The following is a 21,281-nucleotide window of genomic DNA, read 5'->3' as shown; positions in this document are numbered from 1 at the left end:
GTATGAGAGTACAAACATAGAAACATATTTACAATAGATATACAAACATAATAAATATGAACATAACAGTATATAAAAATATTCAGCCTGTATTGAATAGAGTAAATACGACATGTAATGTACATGAATGATATAACACAGAGCATAAGAGTTTAATATGGATTGTATAGATTAAATAAACAAAAACTAGTATCATACTTGAGCTACTTTTTTTTGTAATTTTTATTTCATTTTTTTCTTTGATTTTGTTTTTGTTTGTATTTTAAAACGTTTTACAAGACTAGCCTGTCTGGCCGTTTGATTATCCTACCGCTATGGGTACGTACAATTATATTGGTATTACTTTTGTTATTAGGCACATCGTCCTCAATATTTGACTTGGAGAAATTTTGCTAATTTTTTTTTCATAATGAATAGATATATAATTTCGAAGAGGATCCAAAGATAGGAATTTATATTTGACCAATCTAACGAACCCCAGGCCCGCCTCCCTCGGGGTCTGGCCATATTATTGCAGGATTCATCACGTGATACAATATTGTATCATGTGATCTAACTTTGGCGGGTTTCAAAGTCTTACACTTTTCAGTGATAATTGTTTCGAAGTTAACTCTAAAATGACTGGGCTATTTGAGATGTATTGAGGATGGAATGGGGGAATGATATGGCCCCTTTCTGGAGAGTATTTCATCAATATTTTTGTCCGACAAGTTGTCAGATCTGACAACTTTCTTGGATTTTGATTGGCTTAGAAGCAATGTTGCTATGGTAACTGTCGGATAAAACAGGAATTGTTGGACGTTTTGTTGGCTTTTGCTAACATGATGGGGGGGGGGGGATGGGTTGCCAGGTTGGTTTGACTTAATGAAAGTGAGCTGCGACGTACTGCGTCCTAACCCCCCCCCCCTTCATCCCATATAGATCCGCCACTGTTCTGCTTGCGACCCTCGTCAACAGGGAAAGGGGGGCGGTGGAAATTTTATCCCCTTCCACTTTTAGGGATCCCAGGGGGGGGGGGTAAACCCCTAACCCTCACGATCCACCGCCGCAATCTATATCAATGTTCGCAAAAACAAATAATAGTATTATTGATATTACAACGATATTTATCCACCGATTCAAAGTTGTTAGACTCTGGACCGCACATTTCAGTTGCATGCTATTTCAAGAGCAAATTACACCCACCACTTGATGTTTTCCGAAAGATTAGAGAAACGTGTACTGGTTCTACTCAAACCAATCAGCAGATCGACAATTCCTTTTTAACCATTTGGACCACCATCATCATCATCGTCGTCTATCCATCATGGCGAAACGAGCACCGGCAAAGAGGGTAGCAGTGATCGGGGCTGGTCCGTCCGGTTTGACGGCGATCAAGGCATGTCTGGAAGAGGGTCTCGAACCGGTGTGCTTCGAGAAGACCAACACCCTCGGGGGCCTGTGGTACTACCGGGAGGACCGGACCGAGCTTTCGTGTGTGTTCCGTTCCACCATCATCAACACCAGTAAAGAGACGATGTGTTTCAGTGACTACCCCATCCCCGACGACTGGCCAAATTTTCTACACAACATTAAAGTGCTAGAGGTTATAATCATTTGATTTAATTGTATATATTCGAATTGATAGCTAAACTCTTTCGTATGTGGCTTATTTCAGTATGGACATTTATTGCCAATGTTTTATGGGGAGGGGGAGTCTCAAAATGATATGACTTGATTTGAGTGGGTTTGTTTACAGTTTAGCCAGGAAGAAGATTAGCCAGGCGTGGTTCTAAATCTACATCAACAACACCACTGCTTATACCACCACCACCACCAGCCGCAGCAACAACAGCAACAATACACTGTAAAAACTGAGGTGTTGAAACTGACACCAGTTGGTGTTAATAGGGGACCACACCCTGAGGTGTTAAAATTACACCCTAGGGATTGAACATAACACCAAAGGGTGTTGATGTGACAACCAAAGGTGCTGTGATAACACCTGTAGGTGTTAAACTAACACTGTCAATATAACACCGGTGTAAAATAACTGGTGTGGTCCTCTATGTACACCGGTTAACACCACAGTTTTTGCTGTGTAGCAAAAACAAAACAAAAACCAACAACCCCCCATAAAAAAAACAACAGTAGAAAATAATTTAAACATGTTATCTTCAGCTTGGAGTAAATATCCTTTAAAGTATTTAGATTGGATTAATTCAAACATTTTATTTCATGCTATAAGTGTTAAACTGCTTTAATATCATGCATAGTTTTTTTTGTGGGGGGGGGGGGGGGCGAGGAGGGGGTACAACCCCATCTGTACTACCATACATGGGTTTAGATTGAATTGATTTGCTTTCATTTTTGTCTCGCCTGCATAGCAGAGCGAGACTATAGGCGCCGCTTTTCCGACGGCGGCTTCAACATCAAATCTTAACCTAAGGTTAAGTTTTTGAAATGACATCATAACTTAGAAAGTATATGGTCCTAGTTCATGAAACTTGGACATAAGGTTAATCAAGTATTACTGAACATCCTGCCTGAGTTTCAGGTCACATGACCAAGGTCAAAGGTCATTTAGGGTCAATGAACTTAGACCATGTTGGGAAAATTATTTTCAAAATCTTAACCGAAGGTTAAGTTTTTGAAATGACATCATAACTTAGAAAGTATATAGACCTAGTTCATGAAACTTGGGCATAAGGTTGATCAAGTATTAGTGAACATCCTGCTCGAGTTTCAGGTCACGTGACCAAGGTCAAAGGTCATTTAGGGTCAATGAACTTTGGTCAAGTTGGGGGTATTTGTTGAATTACTATCATAACTTTGAAAATTTATGGATCTAGTCCATGAAACTTAAACATAAGGTTAATCAAGTATTAGTGAACATCCTGCCTGAGTTTCAGGTCACACGACCATGGTCAAAGGTCATTTAGGGTCAATGATCTTTGGCCAAGTTGGGGGTATTTGTTGAATTACCATCATAACTTTGAAAATTTATGGATTTAGTTCATGAAACTTGGACATTAGGTTAATCAAGTACCACTGAATATCCTGTGTGAGTTTCAGGTCACATGACCATGGTCAATGGTCATTTAAGGTCAATGAACTTTGGCCGTGTTGGGGGTATATGTTAAATTACCATCCTAGCTCTGAAAGTTTATGGATCTAGTTCATAAAACTTAGACATAAGAGTAATCAAGTATCACTGAACATCCTGTACGAGTTTCAGGTCACATGACCATGGTCAAAGGTCATTAAAGGTCAATGAACTTTGGCCGTGTTGGGGGTATTTGTTGAATTACCATCCTAACTGTGAAAGTTTATGGATCTAGTTCATAAAACTTGGGATATAAGAGTAATCAAGCATCACTGAACATCCCCTGTGAGTTTCAGGTCACAAAACCAAGTCAAAGGTCAGTTAAGGTCAATAAACTTAGGCCATGTTGGGGTAATTGTTGAAGTGCCATCATAACTTTGAAAGTTTATGGATAGAGTGAATGAAATGTGGACATGGGTGTAGTTGACAGTCTTAAGTCTCCGTTCAAATGTCATCTATGGTCAATGAACGTGGTATTATGTCATTATATGAATGATGTTTTTGTGAATGATTATTTTATAGTAGTTTTCAAAGTTAGCACTGCTGCTATATTAAATTGCGTAATGCAGGCGAGACTGCCAGAGGCGTTCCACTTGTTATTTCATTTCATTCGATTCGATTACCGACTTTATGGGATGAATAATACAGTACGCAAATAAATATGAAGTTATAATTATTGATATCATTTTTACCCAGTATTTCAAGAATTATGCCGTTCACTTCGGGCTGTTGCGATACATCACATACAAGACCAAAGTGAACACCATTCTCCCCGCCGACGATTTCGACTTGACTGGGCGATGGAAGCTGTCGCTGACGACCACGGATGACGGGGCGACGAGGGACGAGATATTCGATGCCGTGTTCATATGTACTGGTCACCATTGCACTCCGAACATTCCAAAGTTCGTGGGTTAGTGGTTAATACACTTGATGCTCATTTGAAGAGTTGATGATTCGAACTTCAATTTGATAAAGGAGACGTTTGGCACAACATTTCGTTCATCCTATTAAAAAAAAGCTACACCATAAAATGGTTGAAAAAATAAGAAAACACACAAAAAAGCGTAAAAGTATCTGTAACCAATATAACCTTTGTTGATCCGGCTAAAATGATTTTTATCACGATTGTTTATGTTCATTTTGATCTTTAGTGTGCATTATAATCAATGTATTTGTTATTATAACTATCATCAGTATCAGTAGGGTGATGGTGATGATCGTGCATGATTATCTTCACCATCATCATCATCATCATCATTATCATCCTAATCATCATCACCGTCCACTATACCACCACCATCATTATCATCATTATTATCATCATCATCATTATCATCATCACCACCACCACCATCTCCTTCATCATCATTATCATCATCATCATCATCATAATCATCATCACCACCACCACCACCACCACCACCACCACCATCATCATCATCATCATCATCATCATCACCACCACCACCATCTACCCCCTCCTCCTCCTCCTCATCATCATCAACGACATCATTACTGTGTTTATACCACTGCTTTCATCTGTCTGTAGGAATGAATGACTTCAAGGGAGAGGTACTCCACACTCATGATTATCTCATCCCTGATAAATACCGAGGAAAACGGATCGTGGTCGTCGGCATGGGAAACTCTGGGGTCGATGCGGCGGTTGAGCTCGGTAGAGTGGCTTCAAAGGTAAAAATGATAATCATGATAGAAGTCTTTATATTTTGTCGGTGGTTGTGTTCTTGTCGGATTCTTCGTGTTCTTCCTTTAATGGAATGAACCTACATAAAAAAGGTACGAGCTTGAAATTACAGTAACTACTATCTCGACTCAACAACGACGCTGATACTTTTCCCTCCTGCTATTCCCTCCTTTTCACCTTCAGTTATTCTTGAGCACGAGGAGTGGAGCCTGGATCACTCTTAGAATGGTCGATAGATGTTTACCTGGTGATCTAGTGAATAGATTTAATAGATCATACCCTCTCTGGCTTCAAGACTACTACGCTAGGGCCATTAGCATGTAAGTCCACACACAGTTCACCCTCCCCTTTCAAAAGGCAACACATGCCGTATCAGTCTTGAATAGCATCGTCGTCTCCTGTTCAGTGGCGGACCCCCCCCCCCCCCACTCAAATGAACATGTATTTTTTGTTGTAAAAATACCCCAAAAAATTGTTTGCCCGGTGGTGTAAAAATGGGGTGTGATTTGAATGATGACCTTTGTGTTGCTGTTTTTGTTGCTTGTCAAAATGTTTTGAAGAAAAATTGCCATTCCATTTTTCTGATCATCTCATATCATGGTTCGAGTGTGGCAAGTGCAGCAAAAGAAGGTCTAACTGCAAAAGGACATTAGTGCCTTGGTGGAATTCAAATCTCAAACCTTATTGCTCTGAGACATAGCCCTACTGCAACTTGAGCAAGACACCTCTAAACTTCCCTGTATGGAACGGGTGACCCATGGCCATGATATTCTACATTAATATGACACGAATCTAAAATGACCTATTTCATGTATTTGCGATCCAGATAGCTAGTATTTGTTTTACTAGAATATATTGCCATTTTTACGAGAATTGAATCGATTTCGAATATGTGGAAAGCACATGTTTGATAAGTAAGAGGTTAAAGCGTCTTCATGAATGCTTTTCAAAAGTCACTTTACCAGGGAGACGCAAGAGTATTTTAATAAGGAAGGAGGGGCGAAATTACCTCTTTTTCTCATTTATTACAGGGGTAATATAGAGTTAAAAGACCTTTTATAGCTCTCTTTTTAATGCTTTTCATTCTTCTCTCATCCATTCCTTTTTCCTTTACTCCATTTCCTCCTCTTTCTTTATTATTTCACTCCTTGATAAATCATAGGGGATGGTCGCCCCTATCCCTGTAGGCCGACCATTCTTCTAAATTTTACCAGGAACGTGCCTGGCATTTTCATTTCTTGTTTAGCACTAAAATGCAAAGTCATTTTCCGGGGAGGGGTCAACTACATTCGAAACACTCAACATGCTCCATCGGTTATCATCCCAAAATGACTTATTTACATTCATGGGTCGAGTATATAAAGCTCAAAATATCACAGACGTTGTTGTTTGGAAGTCCAAAGTATGACAGCTATATAACACGGCATGATATAAATTTTATGATAAATGATATACACTGTATCTAAATCGGTTACCATTGAAAGGGGCACTGAACTCAGTACACATGCACACTCTAAAAAAGGGTTTACCCAATATTGGGTAAAATGAACATGGATTTTGGTTGGGTAAAAGATACCAAATATTTTGTAAATTTTACGCAATGTTGCGTTGAAATTTACCATTAAAACATACATTTAGCACAATAGGGGGTAAACAATACCCAGCAAACATGCATGTTCTCTTTCTACCCAAATTTGGTAAATTTTTACTCATCATCATGATGATAAGTAGGCTGCTTCAATCTGGACATTTCTCTCTTGAATGATAATCATTTTGTGTTTGATAGTATATATCAATTACAAAAAGAGAAGGGGGCAGCATTTGGAACATTCTAAACAGTGTTAATTAGATGAAATCAGAAAGGTCAAGAAATGAGATCAATGAAATTCTAAAAATGGTAGGACAAAAAATTGAAGAATTATGAAAATTTTGATTTTGTTTTCCGTCATCAATTTAGGAATCGCGTTGACCATGAATTCCTCGGCATTAAGCCCAACTTCAGCATCACCGCCGCCCATCCTACCGTCAACGATGACCTCCCCGGCTGCATCGCCAGCGGCTTCGTCAACATCAAGCCCAACGTCCGTCGATTCACGGAAAGGGGCGTGGTCTTCGATGACGGCTCTGAAGAAGCTCTCGACTTGGTCGTCCTCGCAACGGGATACAAGATCGCCTTCCCTTACATTCCACAGAGCGTCCTCCCTATCAATGATAACCATGTGGAGATGTATAAGTTTGTGTTTAACCCAGAGCACAAGCACCCAACAATGGCCGTGTTGGGCATGGTTCAACCCATTGGGCCCATAATGCCCGTGTCTGAGCTCCAAGCCCGCTGGGCTTCTAGAGTCTTTAAAGGTAGGTAGGACCGAAAAATTCACGGAAAACCAGTGATTGCAAGTTACGTCTTGTCCGCTGATGGGGATAATGATGATGTTACTGATTATGATGATGGTAATTATGATGATGACAGTGGTGATGATGATGGCGACGATGAAGATGATGATGTTGATGATGACGACGACGATGACAATAATGATGCTGGCGACGACGACGATAATTGATGATGATGTTGAAAATGACGACGATGATGATGATTGGATGATGACAACGATGATGATGGTGGCGACGACGACGATGATGATTATGACAACGATGGCGACGAAGATGGTGATGATGACGATGATAATGACAAGAATAGGACTCATAATAAACCATATGATGATCAGTAATGCTATTAATGATAATCTCCACACATCATCACAATATGGTTGTATCCGGTATTTTGTCCTTTTTGTTACAGGTATCAACCAACTGCCTTCTAGGGAAGTCATGACGAAACGAATTAAGAAGAGAAACGACGACATGGCAAAAAGATACAAGAAATCTCCAAGACACACAATTCAGGTGCATATATCATATTCATTATTAAATTTCGATTGCCTGAATTCTAAATTCTCCTCGCGTTTTCAGGCATTGGACGTTTGAAAGGAGAAACAGCTTTGAAACCGAACCCGTGAACTTATCGTAAACGAGTTCAATCAAAATTATAGAAATCAACACCCAAATGGCGCCAAGAACGACAAACCAGAATAGAATACCAAAAACCCTTGGACAACTTCACTAACAACGGGAACAAGACTTTTAATCCGTTTGAATTGATATATTCGGTACAACCGAAAAATTCAAATTAAAAAGCGATTTCATACTTATTCAACAGAGTTGCGAAGGCAGTCCCTATAGAATCAGTTCGTTGTAAGTCTTAAGTAATGTTATCCATGGCATCTTTACTAACTTTTAATGTACACTATATAGAAGTACCGGGTTAGATTGACCTGAAAACCAGGTATGTTGGCGCCACACCCGATTCTGGATAAACAAAAATGACCCGGGATAACTTCCGATGTAACCTTTTCTGAGACAGATCCGACCTTCCCTTGTCATATCGATTCATGTTAATTTTTTTTACCAGGAATCAGAAGTGGCATCAACGGTCTCGGGTAATCTGACCCGGGATTATTTCAGAGAGCTTGTGAGAATGTTTTTAGGGGAATGATATTTTAATTTTGGCATTTTACAGGTTGACGTATTGCCATACATGGACGAAGTCGCTAGAGAGATCAAAGCCAAGCCTAACTTCTTCTGGCTCCTTCTGACCGACCCGGTCCTGGCCTACCACTATCTGTTCTCACCCTTCATCCCAGCCCAGTACCGCGTGGCTGGCCCCCATCCTTGGTCCAGGGCCAGGAAGCACATGATGACCGTCTGGCCCAGGATCATGAGGCCTTACAAGACCAGGCACGGCGGGAACGAGTCTATGAAGATATTTGAGAGCCAAAGGTCAGGGTTCGGCTTCCTCAAGTTTTTCTTGTTGCTTGGAGCCATCAGCACCTGCGGTTTGGCATTGTACCGTCGACCGACATGGCTCGGGCAAACGATCGATGTGGCCCTGGCTTTCTTCAGACGCTAGTTTGCAGGAAGATTACACATTCCGATGGCACCAGGATATTTTGATTGGGGAAGGGAGGGTGGTGGCGGTGGATGCAAGGGCAAGGTGCCCTTGATGTATGTCTATACGTTTCCCCATCATTTTGGATTGCTTGAAAATGATTGTGATGGATTGACCTAAACGTCCACGTCCACCCTCCCCCGTGTGGCGCCAACCTTGTCGAATAAATATATTTTGACATTTTGAAAGACAGTATTTGATAGCTCAATATTTTTTGCTTTTGTTTGCCGGTTTTGCTCGCTTTTTTATTGATATGCTGACAACTGTTGAGGATGATAGCACTGATACACCATGTTTTCCATTTATTTTATGTACGATAAAAAGCCATGTTTATGCTCTAGGGCATAAGTTACCTTGATGGGAGTCGAACCCCTAATTATGTCACTTTAAACCACACGACGACCCTCCACCAATCGGGATGTTTTTCATGGCACTATCTACTGCAAACTTTAGTTGATTTTTTTTTTGGATATGAAGTGCGTAATGGATTCAAAACTCCTGAACATTTATTTCAAATTGTAAAAAAACTACGAGAGATGCGTATGCATATGGGGTGTCATGGTTAGATAATGGTCACAGGTCATTGATACTTGCCTTTTTTAACACCTGTCTCAGAAAATAATTCTGGATTTGTGACAAAAAACAAGTCAATAATTGAGCATGAATTTTGAGTGATACGGGTAGGTACGTCAATCAATTTAGATCATGTAACTCAAATAGGAATTGTAATTTGTCTGAATTTGTATATGTTATGTCACACATGAAGTTGCAATTAAAATCTGCAAAAAATAGCGCCACATGACATGTAGGTCTATCAAGTTTCTCAAATTAATCTATTGTCGAAATCGGTGGTCTAATTTTTCGAACCTACTATATATATAGTTCATGTAGTAGGTTCGAAATCGGAGTTTTGTGTGGATGACACAGACAGAGCTCCACAAACAAACATTTCAGGTCATCACAGTTCAAATCATGACTTTGTTTGAAATCATAGGACCTACTTATTTGTGATTGGTATAGTGAATCTTTACTGGGTGTTTCATAAAGCTGTTCGTAAGTTAACAGCAACTTTAAGAACGACTGGTGATCCTTTATTGTGGTAAATGGTATATTCATTGGCGATGGTTAAGCGCATGAGAAAGGTTCACCAGTCGTTCTTAAAGAGCCACGGGACAACACATCCCCTACCAGACAGTCACAGCTCTTTCGACACACCATGATGATCGGAGATTACCCATAGCAACCGATATCAAGAAAGACATATCGTCCCAAGAAGGCGGTCTCTGTTACCAACTCAATCCTTTCTGCTTTACATACTGGATGATACTTCGCGCTCTTGATTTCGATGTATCTCTCGTTCCCGGTGACTATCTTCACTACAACAATATCCACGTCATGGTGATTGTTGAAAACCTTACCAATCAAGGTTCCCGGCATTTGTTCGATGTTGGAATGGGTTATCCGATACTTCGATTGATTCCTCTCGATTTCGAGAAGGTATCGCCTGTATACTTCGACTCCTACATGCAGTATCGATTCTTGCGTCAAGGACAGGCGTGGTCTAGTGATTTTTAGATTTAGATTTAGATTTTATTTCCGTTCAACAATTTTTTCAAAATATAATCAAAGTAACAATACATATTCAATATAATCGATAATACAGACAAATCAATGAAATTTCGTAACAAATATTGAATATAAATTAAACAAAACTACAATTTGTTTCAGTAATATCATCAATGAAAAGAAACAAGAAATGAACGGAGGGACTTGCCAAGAAAAGCAAAAGCTTGTAGAGAAGGCAAGCCCCTAAACTTAGTTTCAATACTAATTATAAACAAACTATATATACAACTCTATACAAAAATCGAGACGGACACAGAAGACAAACTTAAAACAAGTAATCCACAAATATCAAAATAAAACGAATAAGCGACAACAAAAATAAGAGAAAGTAATTCAAATAATAATAATTACAGTGGTAACACAAAAAAAAGTACTTACAAAATCATAATAGGGGGTGAAAAGTGGCAAAGGAAAGAAAGAAGGAGATAAGGGAGGTGCAAATAAAAAGTGCAAATGAAAGGAGGAACATGGCAGGTGCACAGGTCGTAATGTATTGTATCATGTTGTAGTGTTGTTGTTTTTTTTATAAGTAAAGTTTGACAAATTTATTGGCAGTTAAAGGTTAAGTTATTATGTAGTTCTAGTTTAGGTTATGTGTTAGTTTGACTTGTTGGTGTGGAGTATTGACAAATGAGCATCTTTTTAAGTTTGCGTTTAAAAATATTAAGGTTTGTAGATTCTTTAAAGTCGTTGGGCAGGGAATTCCAATACACAGGTCCAAAAAAGATAAAAGAGTTTTTCGCTAATATAGTACGGGTAGGGGGTAGGTGATAACAATTACGTTGTCTCGTTGGGTAATCGTGTATAGAGGAGTTTTTACAGAACATATTTGAAAAAATTGTTGGGAGATCATCTTTGTTTAGTTTATACATAAATTGGGCGAGTTGGAAAAGATATAAATCACTCACTTTAAGAATATTATTTTGGAAGAATAGTATATCTGTGTGTGATCTGAATTGGGTTTGAAAAATTATTCTAAGAGCCTTCTTCTGCAGCAACAGTATTCTTTGTAATTGTGTTTGGATCGCACAACCCCATGCCAAAATGCCATAATTAATGTATGGTAATATTAATGTATGATACAGTGTAAGTAAAGTGTGAGATGGGAGAAAATATTTGAGTTTGTTGATAATTCCGATGTTTCTTGAAATTGTTTTGCATGTATTATTGATGTGTGGTTTCCATGATAGCTTATTATCAATAGTAACCCCCAAAAATCTTGTCTCTGAAACATTTTCAAGAACAGTATTATCAAAAATTATGTTGTCAGGTATTGTATTTATTCTGTTACTAAAAAGCATAAAATTCGTCTTTTGTAAGTTAAGTGATAGTTTATTCGCCTTAATCCAGTCAGTGACATGTATAAGTTCTGAGTTTACAATTCTTACAAGTTGGTTTACGTTATCATGAGAAAAGAAAATGTTCGAATCGTCAGCAAACAATACAAATGTTAGTAAATTTGAACTTTTTTTAATGTCATTAATATATGTAATAAAAAGAAGAGGACCAAGTAAACTACCCTGTGGTACTCCACATGTAATAGGAAGAGTAGAAGAAACAACGTTGTTGACTGACACAAATTGAGACCTGTCTGTTAGGTAGCTCTTGAACCACTCCAAGGCCTTCCCCCTGATACCATAAAAAGAAAGTTTATGAAGTAGTATATCGTGGTTAATGGTATCGAAGGCCTTGGAGAAGTCCAGGAAAATACCAACAGTATGACAACCTATATCTATGGAAGAAGTAATTTTATTAATAAAAGTCAAAATTGCATGCGAGGTGCTATGATTTTCGCGGAAACCAAATTGCGAGTTCGAAAAAGTATTGAATTTATTAAAGAACGTAATTGTACGAGTATGTATAAGTTTTTCGAGAATTTTAGATAACGAAGTGAGCAATGAAATAGGACGGTAATTAGAAACAAGTTGATTATCACCTTTTTTGTAAAGGGGGATGACTTTGGCTATTTTCATTAGGTTAGGTACCTTCCCTGTGTTCATAGAAACATTAAATATGTGGACCAGAGGATCGACGATAGTTAAAATAATTTTCTTAAGTAGGAAGTTAGGAATACCATCGAAACCTGGGCTCTTCTTGGTCTGTAGATTATTAACAATATTAATAATTTCTCTTGTGTTCGTAGGATTAAAAAATATAGAGTTTGGATTTGGGTTGTCAAGAAAACTGTTGAAAGATTTATGAGTTTGAGGGACTTTGCTTGCCAGATTGTTGCCAATGTTTGAAAAATATGAATTAAATTCTTGTGCTATCGAGATGTTGTCGTCGGTAGTTGTATTGTTTACTTTTATTTTTGTTATAGAAGTACTTTTTTTGTTTTTGTTTAATGCTCCATTAATTATTTTCCATGTGTTCCTCATATCGTTTTTGAACAAATTGAGTTGGGAGGTATAATATTCTCTTTTTGCAATGCGTAATAAAGTGGTGAGTGTGTTTTTGTATGAAGTATATTTAAAGCGAGATTCGTTACTTTGTTTAGTTATGTATTTATAGTAAAGGTTGTTCTTTCGGTTGATTGATCTCAAAAGTGATTTAGTAATCCAAGGGTGGAGTGGAACCTTTTTATAATTTGATTTTCTGTTAGTGGTAAAAGGAACGTGAGTATCTAGAGAAGAGTTTAATTTGGAAATGAAAAAGTTATATGCGTCATCAACGTCTGTGGATTCAAAAACAGTTGACCAGTCTGTTGTATTTAAATTATTAACTAGATTGTTTATGTTGTCATCAGTTATCTTTCGAAATGGAGTATTGAATGCTTCTTTCATGATAATTTTATTTGTAGATAATTTAGCAAAAATTGGAAAGTGATCAGTAATGTCACTAAGGATAATACCGGCTTTGGGAATTTGTTGAGTTGTATTACTAAAAATGTTATCAATTAAAGTGGCCGAGTTATCTGTCACTCTTGTCGGTTTAGTGATAAGCGGTAAAAAAGAATATGAAAGAAACATTTCAAGAAACTCATGTGAGGTGCTGTTTGAATTACAATCTACTAAGTTAATATTAAAGTCACCCATAAAAAAGCAATCTTTATTTTTCAAAACAGGATTTGATAAAATTTCATTAAGAGATTCTAAAAAAGTATTAACATTAGATTGAGGGGGTCTATAAAAAACACCAAGTACTAAGTTTTTACCTTTGGGGTTTGTGACTTCAACAAATAAGGTTTCTAGAACGTCGTTAGATATGGTCATGTTAGCTATAAGAGTATGGTCGTATTGTTGCGGTATGTAAAGAGCTACACCACCCCCAGGTCTTAGCGTTCTATTGTTAACAATCAAATCAAAATCAGGGAGTGTGAAGAGGGAACATGGATTATCAGAGAACCATGTTTCGGTTAAACCAATAAATGAAGATTTCGGAAACCGGTTCTTATCTAGAAATAGTCTAAGTTTATCAAAGTTTTTACTGGCACTTCTGATATTAAAATGGAGAAGAAAAAAACTTTCGCCAGTGTTATCTGATGTAATGTATGATTTGAAATGTTGTTCTGTAAAATAATGTGATGTAGTGAGCTGTCCGAAGTGATCATTTGCATCCAAATTGTAATTAAGATCGGATGTATTATTGTCCATAAAATTCTGTATGTGTGCATCATAGTTGGAGTTATCATGATTATCTAGTGTGCGAGTAACGCCATGTTGCGCCGAGAGAGACAACAAGTCATCGTTATTTAGAGAGCTAAATGGAAACCTAGAAAAATCCGTCATTAGCAGGGGAGATGGTGGGTATAAACGAAACCTAAAGGAAGCAATACACTGTGCTACGTGCCTGTTCCCGAGTATGTGTAGAAGAGGAGAAAAAAAAAATGTGTCAGTGAAAAGGCAATAAAAGAGGAGCAAAAGAAGAAAGAACAAAAATAAAGCAGGGGAATTGAACACTAGTGCAAGATATATAATGACCTTGTGCAGTGCAAAGTTTGGAGGGGGGGGGGTTGGAAATAAAGGTGATGAAAAACAGGACAAAAATGAAAACAAAGCAAACTTGACTGATCCTAAGTGAATAACTTAAAATAGGCCAAATGTAAACAAACAAGCAACAAATATCAACAAGAACGTAAGTAAGCAAACTAAGGCAAGGACAGAAGAAAAAAAATAATCATACTGTGTCCGTCTCTCCTGAAGCGTGATGAAATCTATCAAAAATAACAAACGAGGTCATATCAAATAGAGAAAGCTAAATAGTAAAAAAAAAAACAAAGCAGGAAGCAGGATTTAAGCCTGTGTGATATGTAGAATAAGAAAGATCGATCATATGAATATACATACAAAAAATAATTGCGTAAATATACGTCAGTGGTAAGTGGTTCTCAGGGAAAAAACAAGAGGCAAAATATTAAAAAGACCCAAAACATTGCAATGATTAAAGATTGTGTTAACGATGCAAGATCTAGGTAGTTCTCAAATTCACTGCAGGGACGCTGGCGAAACTCATTAACGCACCGATTCTTCTGAAAATGCAGCCAGAGTCGCAGCGGAGAGCCCCGAGGCTCCCGCCGAAAGCCGGCGGACCGGGACAGCAGAAAATTCGAATATTTGCACCACACGAACAGACGCAAACATGTCGCCACCCAGAATTGGAGATTCCGGTGCTGTCCCGGTCCACCAACCCCCGGCAAAAGCCTCACAGCTCCCCACCGCGACCCGAACTGCACCCCAAGGAACCGGCGCGATGCAGGGAGCCTCTACGCGGTAAATTCGATAAGTCCAAAATATACCAGGGAGTTTCCCTTCGTCACTGATATTGAATTGACAAATAAAATAACAATTCACTGCATTTAACCCTTTAATGAGTCATTTCCAAACAAAAGAGAAAAGGAGGTCATTAGCAAGCCAATGATAAGGCTTCGCGCTCCAAGCACGCTTTATTCAGTAAAGTTCAATTTCTGATGTAGCCTATTTTGTCAAGTTTGCTGGTGCGTAATGAATACAAAAGGAGACATCTGCAAAATGTGTTATCCGTATCAAGGAGTAGTAAGCAAATTAGCAATGAAGTGTACTTCAATCAGTCGTATTAACCTTATATAACAAATTTGCAAATTTGGTTCCTGATAAAACTTGAAATTGGATGAACATCAAGCTTAACGTCAAGCACACCTTGGGCGATAAAACAGTATAGGTGTCTTGATAGAAGTAACAAGAGGCGCGTAGCCATGAGTTTGATTTTACTGAAATTGAGTATGATTTTAGGAAAATAAAACGTAGTATATAGCAAATAGCTATTTGCTACTGATCAATTCAGATATATTATAACGGGGAAGAGAAATTACAAAGCAGCATGTTCGAAGTGGGGAAAACTGTACCTATAGAACATAAATCAAATACTGATGACCAACGTGAAAAGGAGATGCGTGATTCTGTTCAAAATAGATGGCAATTGATATCAATCAGAAAGTAAACACTTTTTATATATTGGATCTCGTTGACACTTTGATTGGATGAACATGAAAAAGAGACAATCATACCCTGTAAGCTTCAACATTGTGATTTCTCAAATTTGGTAGGGAGACTTTTCAAGTTGTGAGAAATTATGATACAATAAAGTAAATGCCTCTATCGTGTCAATGTCTTTTGTAAACACGGTGCTAAAGCGCATGTGGTTTCTAATCGACCCATTTTAAGAAAATCATGAACGTACGAGAAAGGAAAACAATAAAACCAGTGTATATAAGTGATTAGATTGCACATATTACAAAAAGAACAAACAAAAAACAGATGCCAACATCATGTGGGATAACGATTCTACATTAAATGAATACAAATGATTGATGGCCGGTAAATCAGAGTGTGTAAGATCCTGCATCCACCCTTAACTGCTTAATAAGACTAAAGTAGTGTAGCTAGATTGTTTAGAATTGGTGCATACTAGGACTTAAAAGCACACTCACACAAACATCCGTGTAAGTGATTTATACATGAATTATATTAATAAGCAACATAAACTACTTTTGATGAACGAGATTTTTTGTGAGATTCAGTTATGATTTCGATTTATAAATTTATGGTTTGCCTCAGGCTTGAACCTAAAGCTAGGTGAACACACAACATGCAAACGAATAAGGTATCTAGATGCATAAAAAACGGATCAATGTTGGGAAATATAAAAGTAGAGCCTATTGGTGAAAGGGTGCCAATTAAATAGATCGTATATAGGCGAGATAAGAATGATTTAGTACATGGTAGGCCTTCTTTAATTGAAATATCCACTAACAGCACTTAGATGTTATAGAGAGTGAAATATAAAAAAGCAGTTTCCCCTTTTTACCATTTATACGAATAATAACATTGATATCCAGATCGAGGAGATGCATATTGTCAAAGCAAAATTATAACGAACATCGAGTTATTTCTTCTCGACATAATTATAGTTGAATCAAAATCAAAATGAACATCAAATTTTCTCTCAAGGAGTCGACATCATTGTTGCAAAAAAAGTACTTGAGGCTTAATTGACCTGGAGGAAAATCATGAATGCAAAAACACATGAATCATGCGAAAAGATAAAATTCAATCGTGCCGTCTTAAGAACGATCGAGGAAGTTATTGATAATAATTGTATAATCATGATAATAGTCCGAGATCTCAGTGACCAAGTTGTAAACATCCCACGAAAAATCAAAACCACAGGTCTTCAGATGATTCGGAGACTAAAATTAATCACTTGAGAAGGATGATATCTCATTATCGAAATGAATAGCGATAAAAAAAAGGAAAAAACAAAGGTGAAAACGTTAATCTCTTTATGTATATTTGCAAAAAAGAAGAAGGAACGTTGCCGTCACAGGGAGCTTGAAACTAACCTGGGTTCATACAGCGGGTTGAGAAAATTAGAACACTACTCCAGCGTGACCAATGGTTGTGATGCGAGAGGTGTCGTCGGATGAAGACTCAAAATTGAAAGGGTCACCTCCACGGAGTCGCCATTTTCCTGCATAAAAACGCAATTTGGTTCCTTGGGCGTAAAGGGCCTGGACCTGTTTGGACCATTTACGTTTTTCCTGGAGGTCAGCGCTGGTAAGGTCATCGATGATGAAGAAACTCTGGTTTTTCAGAACGGAGCGAGCTCTTTTCATTACATCAACTTTATCGCGATATGACAAAAGCTTCACAAGAATGTGACGAGGTCTTCCGTTGGTTTTCCTACCGTCACGATGAGCTCGTTCAACCTTCGACGTAATACCAAAGAAAGATCGTAGTTTGTCTTCGGCTAGCGTGATACAATCTTCCTGGTGAGGTTCAGAAGCTGATGAACTATCGGATGAAGATGCGCTATCGGCGGGAAGAGATGTTGGTTGCTGATACTCGTCGATCCCAACCAGACGAATGTTATTTCTCCTGGAGAATCGTTCCGATTTGTTAGTAGCGGCTCCGTTCTTTGCCACTTCTTCTTCCAAGTTCTTGATCCTGGTCTCTAGATGATTTTGTTTGACCTGAAGGTCATTGACCCTTTGTCGCTCGAACTCCAGGGAATCCCCTAGAAGTGACTCAACAGCTTCAATCTTCTTAGCAAGCCGATCAACAGCCCTTTCAAGCATAGCTTCGAATTTCTTTGTTAGGAATAAATCCAATTTAGATTGTTCGAAGTCTTGATCTTGGAATGTGCGGTCAGGCGTAGAGGTGTTAGTTCCGTTAACAGGTGTAATCACGGATGTGTTGGCAGGGCTGCTTACCTGGCTTGGCTCCCCAGGTCTCTGGCTGGGGGTAAGCTGATCCGGTAGAGCTTTGTACATGTTGTGCGAGAATGGGTTTGGCCTTGGTTACGACTCTCGTTACGAGTGGTTACGAGTGGTTACGAGTTGGTTACGACTCTCGTCTTTCAATCAGAGGGACGTGGCTTCGAATCCCAGCCATGACATGTTTTCCTTCAGCAAGAAATTTACCCACATTATGCTGCACTCGACCCAGGTGAGGTGAATGGTAGCCGGTAGGATTTATTCTTTGAATGCTTTAGCGCCTATATGGCCGCTCAGCTACAGCCGGGCTAATAATGATACCAAGTATCAAGCGCAGTAGAGTATATGCAATTATAGTAGCTGCGCTATATAAATGGACCATATTATTATTATTATAATCTACCAGTTCAGCGAAGAATGCAGCCCATCAGATGCGGCCATACCTACGGGCGTGACATCCAGGATGGCTGGGTGTCGTTGATTTACATTCGTCCTCATCGACCGATCACCACATCCAACTTCGACTTGAGAATGACAAAGGTCTTCACAGAGGTAGATCAGCGTCTATACTTTCTTACCACTGCGTTGCCTGACCTACCCCAACGGTCGGATCGTCTGCATCAATGATTACAAACTACTGCTAGAAGATGACGAGCGCCGGGTTCAGGTTACGCGCTTCCGGTCACGTGACGAGATTTTGAACGCGATTTGCCCGGTATTTTCCTCAGTTTCCAGGAGACGTGGTTAACGATGCCATAGATAATGCAAAACTTGAGATTGATAGTGTCGATTGAATTACAAGTAGGGATTTTTAAAATGTAAGAGCTAATTTTGCTTCAAGATGTCAACCCACACTTTGACACTCTCCACCCAGGGGCTAAATGGAAACTCAGTAGAATATTATGAAAGTCATGGAAGGTTGTCTAGCATTTGGAGCGCCATCACCAGGGAGTATAGTATACACATATTCAATGTTGATGAAATATGTGCTATACATTGTGTGCACGAATGAACAATTGAATCAGGTGACCGGGGTAATAATACATTTATAAGATAGGTGCAGATATATTCTCATAAAAATTAAAGACATACCTATAGATTTAAAAAATGATTAAAAATTGCATAAATTTCATATAAACGCTGTTGAAATGTCCCAGAAGATGTGTTACAAGAATAGGATAAGTGTATATCAACCCACTTATATTTCTATTTCCCTCTAAATATCAATTGATTTCAATTTCAACCTAAATACCAAAAACTATTTTCAATTTTTCCCAATTATTCACATTTTGTTCTTAGTGCTATTACCTGTCTCATTCATTTCTCTCTTTTTATCCTTTCTTTTTTTTAAATCCTGGTCTCCTGCCCCTTTCCCCTCGTTATCGTTTTCTGATTATATTCATATAGATAGACTACATACTACGTCATGTTGTTACATATTTTGTCAATTTCACCTGATCCTATTTGGAGTTGCTATTATGTTATCAACCAAAATTTTAGGGGGATCACCAACATTTTTTGACAAAAAAAAAAGGGTTGTCAACCTATATATATATATTTTTTTTGGGGGGGGGGAAACCACAACATTTTTAGGTGGTCCACTTGAATTTATGGGGGGGGGGGGCGCAGGAAACAAAATTGACAAGCCAAAAAAAAGGTTATCACCCCCACCTCAAATTTAGGGGGACAGGACCCCCCGCCCCCCTCCCCGCTTCCGCCGCCTATGGCAGTACAGCCACATAGCATTTGGAGGGACGGGAAGAGGCGAGCTTACAGTGATTTTGATGTAGGGATGTGACGACTCGGCACTATTTTCTTCTCCTTCCCTCCCCCTTATTTCCTTCTTTGTGTTTTTCCCCTCCACCCCAGCACTTGTGAGATCATGGAGGGAGGTCCCCGACCCTCCTCCTCTTTGACACCGCCCATATTGACCATTGACTTTGTACCGTGGACTTATTAAATCAATACTGTGAATCGTACTGGTGGTAAAGAAACTAGTTCACTTGGAACTAAAATTCCAAAAGATATCTTTTGGACAATTCTCTCAAAAAGATATGTTTACGACCGACTGTGGAAAATCATTTTGAATGTGCGTTGTAAATAATGTCCAGTTACCAAGTGGAATTTGATAACATTATTTGACCGAAAGATGTGATATAACAAGGGTCTCTACGAGCTATGCATTGTGGTAAGTGATTGCCTGAGGACGAGCCTTTTTGTAGAATTTGTCTATTTTTTTTATAAACCAATATGAAGATTGAGAGCGATCAAAGTTTTGATTTTGTGTCGTAATGATACGCGAGCAGCTGCCGAATACATGTTAGTCAGGTTTCCCATTTCATTGCTTGATTATGTTATAGAAACGTGTGGATATCTGAAATAATATGTATGATGATAACATTGAATGCACTGGTGAAACCGTTTTAGATTTTATTAAAAAAAGACCCCAACATTTCATTGAATTTATATTACACGACAATATGAGGTAGTAATCTCTCACACGCGACGTCACAAAATCAGCACTATAAAACTTGGTTATTCTTGAGGGAATTCGGTAAAACTTCCATTGGCATGTTTCTTTCTCTTCTCTGCTTTTATCAGAACCAATTTTACGTTAGGACGAACTTTCCCTTTATTTTTTATCAATGCGAAATGTAACTAAAATAAAAAAATCTTGTAAAAATGTATTAAAAAAAAGGTCATCCATGCATCAAGTCCCAAAGCAGTTATCCATGGATAATATTTGTATAATAATGATCAATAAAATAAAAACATCAAATATTACTGTAGTGGAGGCTTTCTCCTCCCTAAACTTGAATGCAGCATCTGTGAAATATGTCTTATCCTATAAAGTTCAACAAACTCATTTTGAAAATTGTAGTCTCATTTCATTTTCCTAACCAGAATTGAACACTTCATCGATTGAAACTGCGATTCCGTATTGTTCCTCAAAGCAATTACATAAGTACCTACATTATCTACAGAGTAAAGTATTTGCTTAGTCACAATCATTAGATACTTGTTGGCGGTTTGATGGCGTTTAATTAAGATCGATCGTAGCAGACGATGCGTTGTTTCTGTTGTCATGGAGACGATTAATAAGAATGATAAACGCGGTTTCTGTGACGCGTATCAGTTCAATTCCCTTCTTTGTTACGCATGTAAT

General features: G+C 38.3%; 1 protein-coding gene across 1 annotated transcript; it reads left to right on the top strand.

Annotated features, from left to right (window-relative positions):
- The first annotated feature begins 578 nt into the window (after nucleotides 1–578).
- On the top strand, nucleotides 579–19,386 carry LOC129281428 (flavin-containing monooxygenase 5-like). Its single transcript, XM_064113257.1, has 8 exons — nucleotides 579–1,585; nucleotides 3,782–3,998; nucleotides 4,638–4,780; nucleotides 4,977–5,113; nucleotides 6,751–7,148; nucleotides 7,594–7,697; nucleotides 8,371–10,363; nucleotides 18,239–19,386. Exons 1-7 carry the CDS (start codon nucleotides 1,307–1,309, stop codon nucleotides 8,758–8,760), a joined length of 1,668 nt encoding a protein of 555 aa, XP_063969327.1. The 5' UTR covers nucleotides 579–1,306; the 3' UTR covers nucleotides 8,761–10,363; nucleotides 18,239–19,386.
- The last annotated feature ends 1,895 nt before the right edge of the window (nucleotides 19,387–21,281 follow it).

This window comes from Lytechinus pictus, chromosome 18 (genome assembly GCF_037042905.1).
Source record: "Lytechinus pictus isolate F3 Inbred chromosome 18, Lp3.0, whole genome shotgun sequence".
Lineage (NCBI taxonomy): Eukaryota > Metazoa > Echinodermata > Echinoidea > Temnopleuroida > Toxopneustidae > Lytechinus > Lytechinus pictus.
This window is presented reverse-complemented; position numbering and strand designations above follow the sequence as displayed.

What these genes read in the sequence shown, in the direction of transcription:
- LOC129281428 (XM_064113257.1), top strand. Translation starts at nt 1,307, where the DNA reads ATGGCGAAACGAGCACCGGCAAAGAGGGTAGCAGTGATCGGGGCTGGT. An exon ending in GAACATTCCAAAGTTCGTGG is followed by an intron (nt 3,999 to 4,637) that starts GTTAGTGGTTAA and finishes ATCTGTCTGTAG; the next exon opens with GAATGAATGACTTCAAGGGA. An exon ending in TACGCTAGGGCCATTAGCAT is followed by an intron (nt 5,114 to 6,750) that starts GTAAGTCCACAC and finishes TCATCAATTTAG; the next exon opens with GAATCGCGTTGACCATGAAT.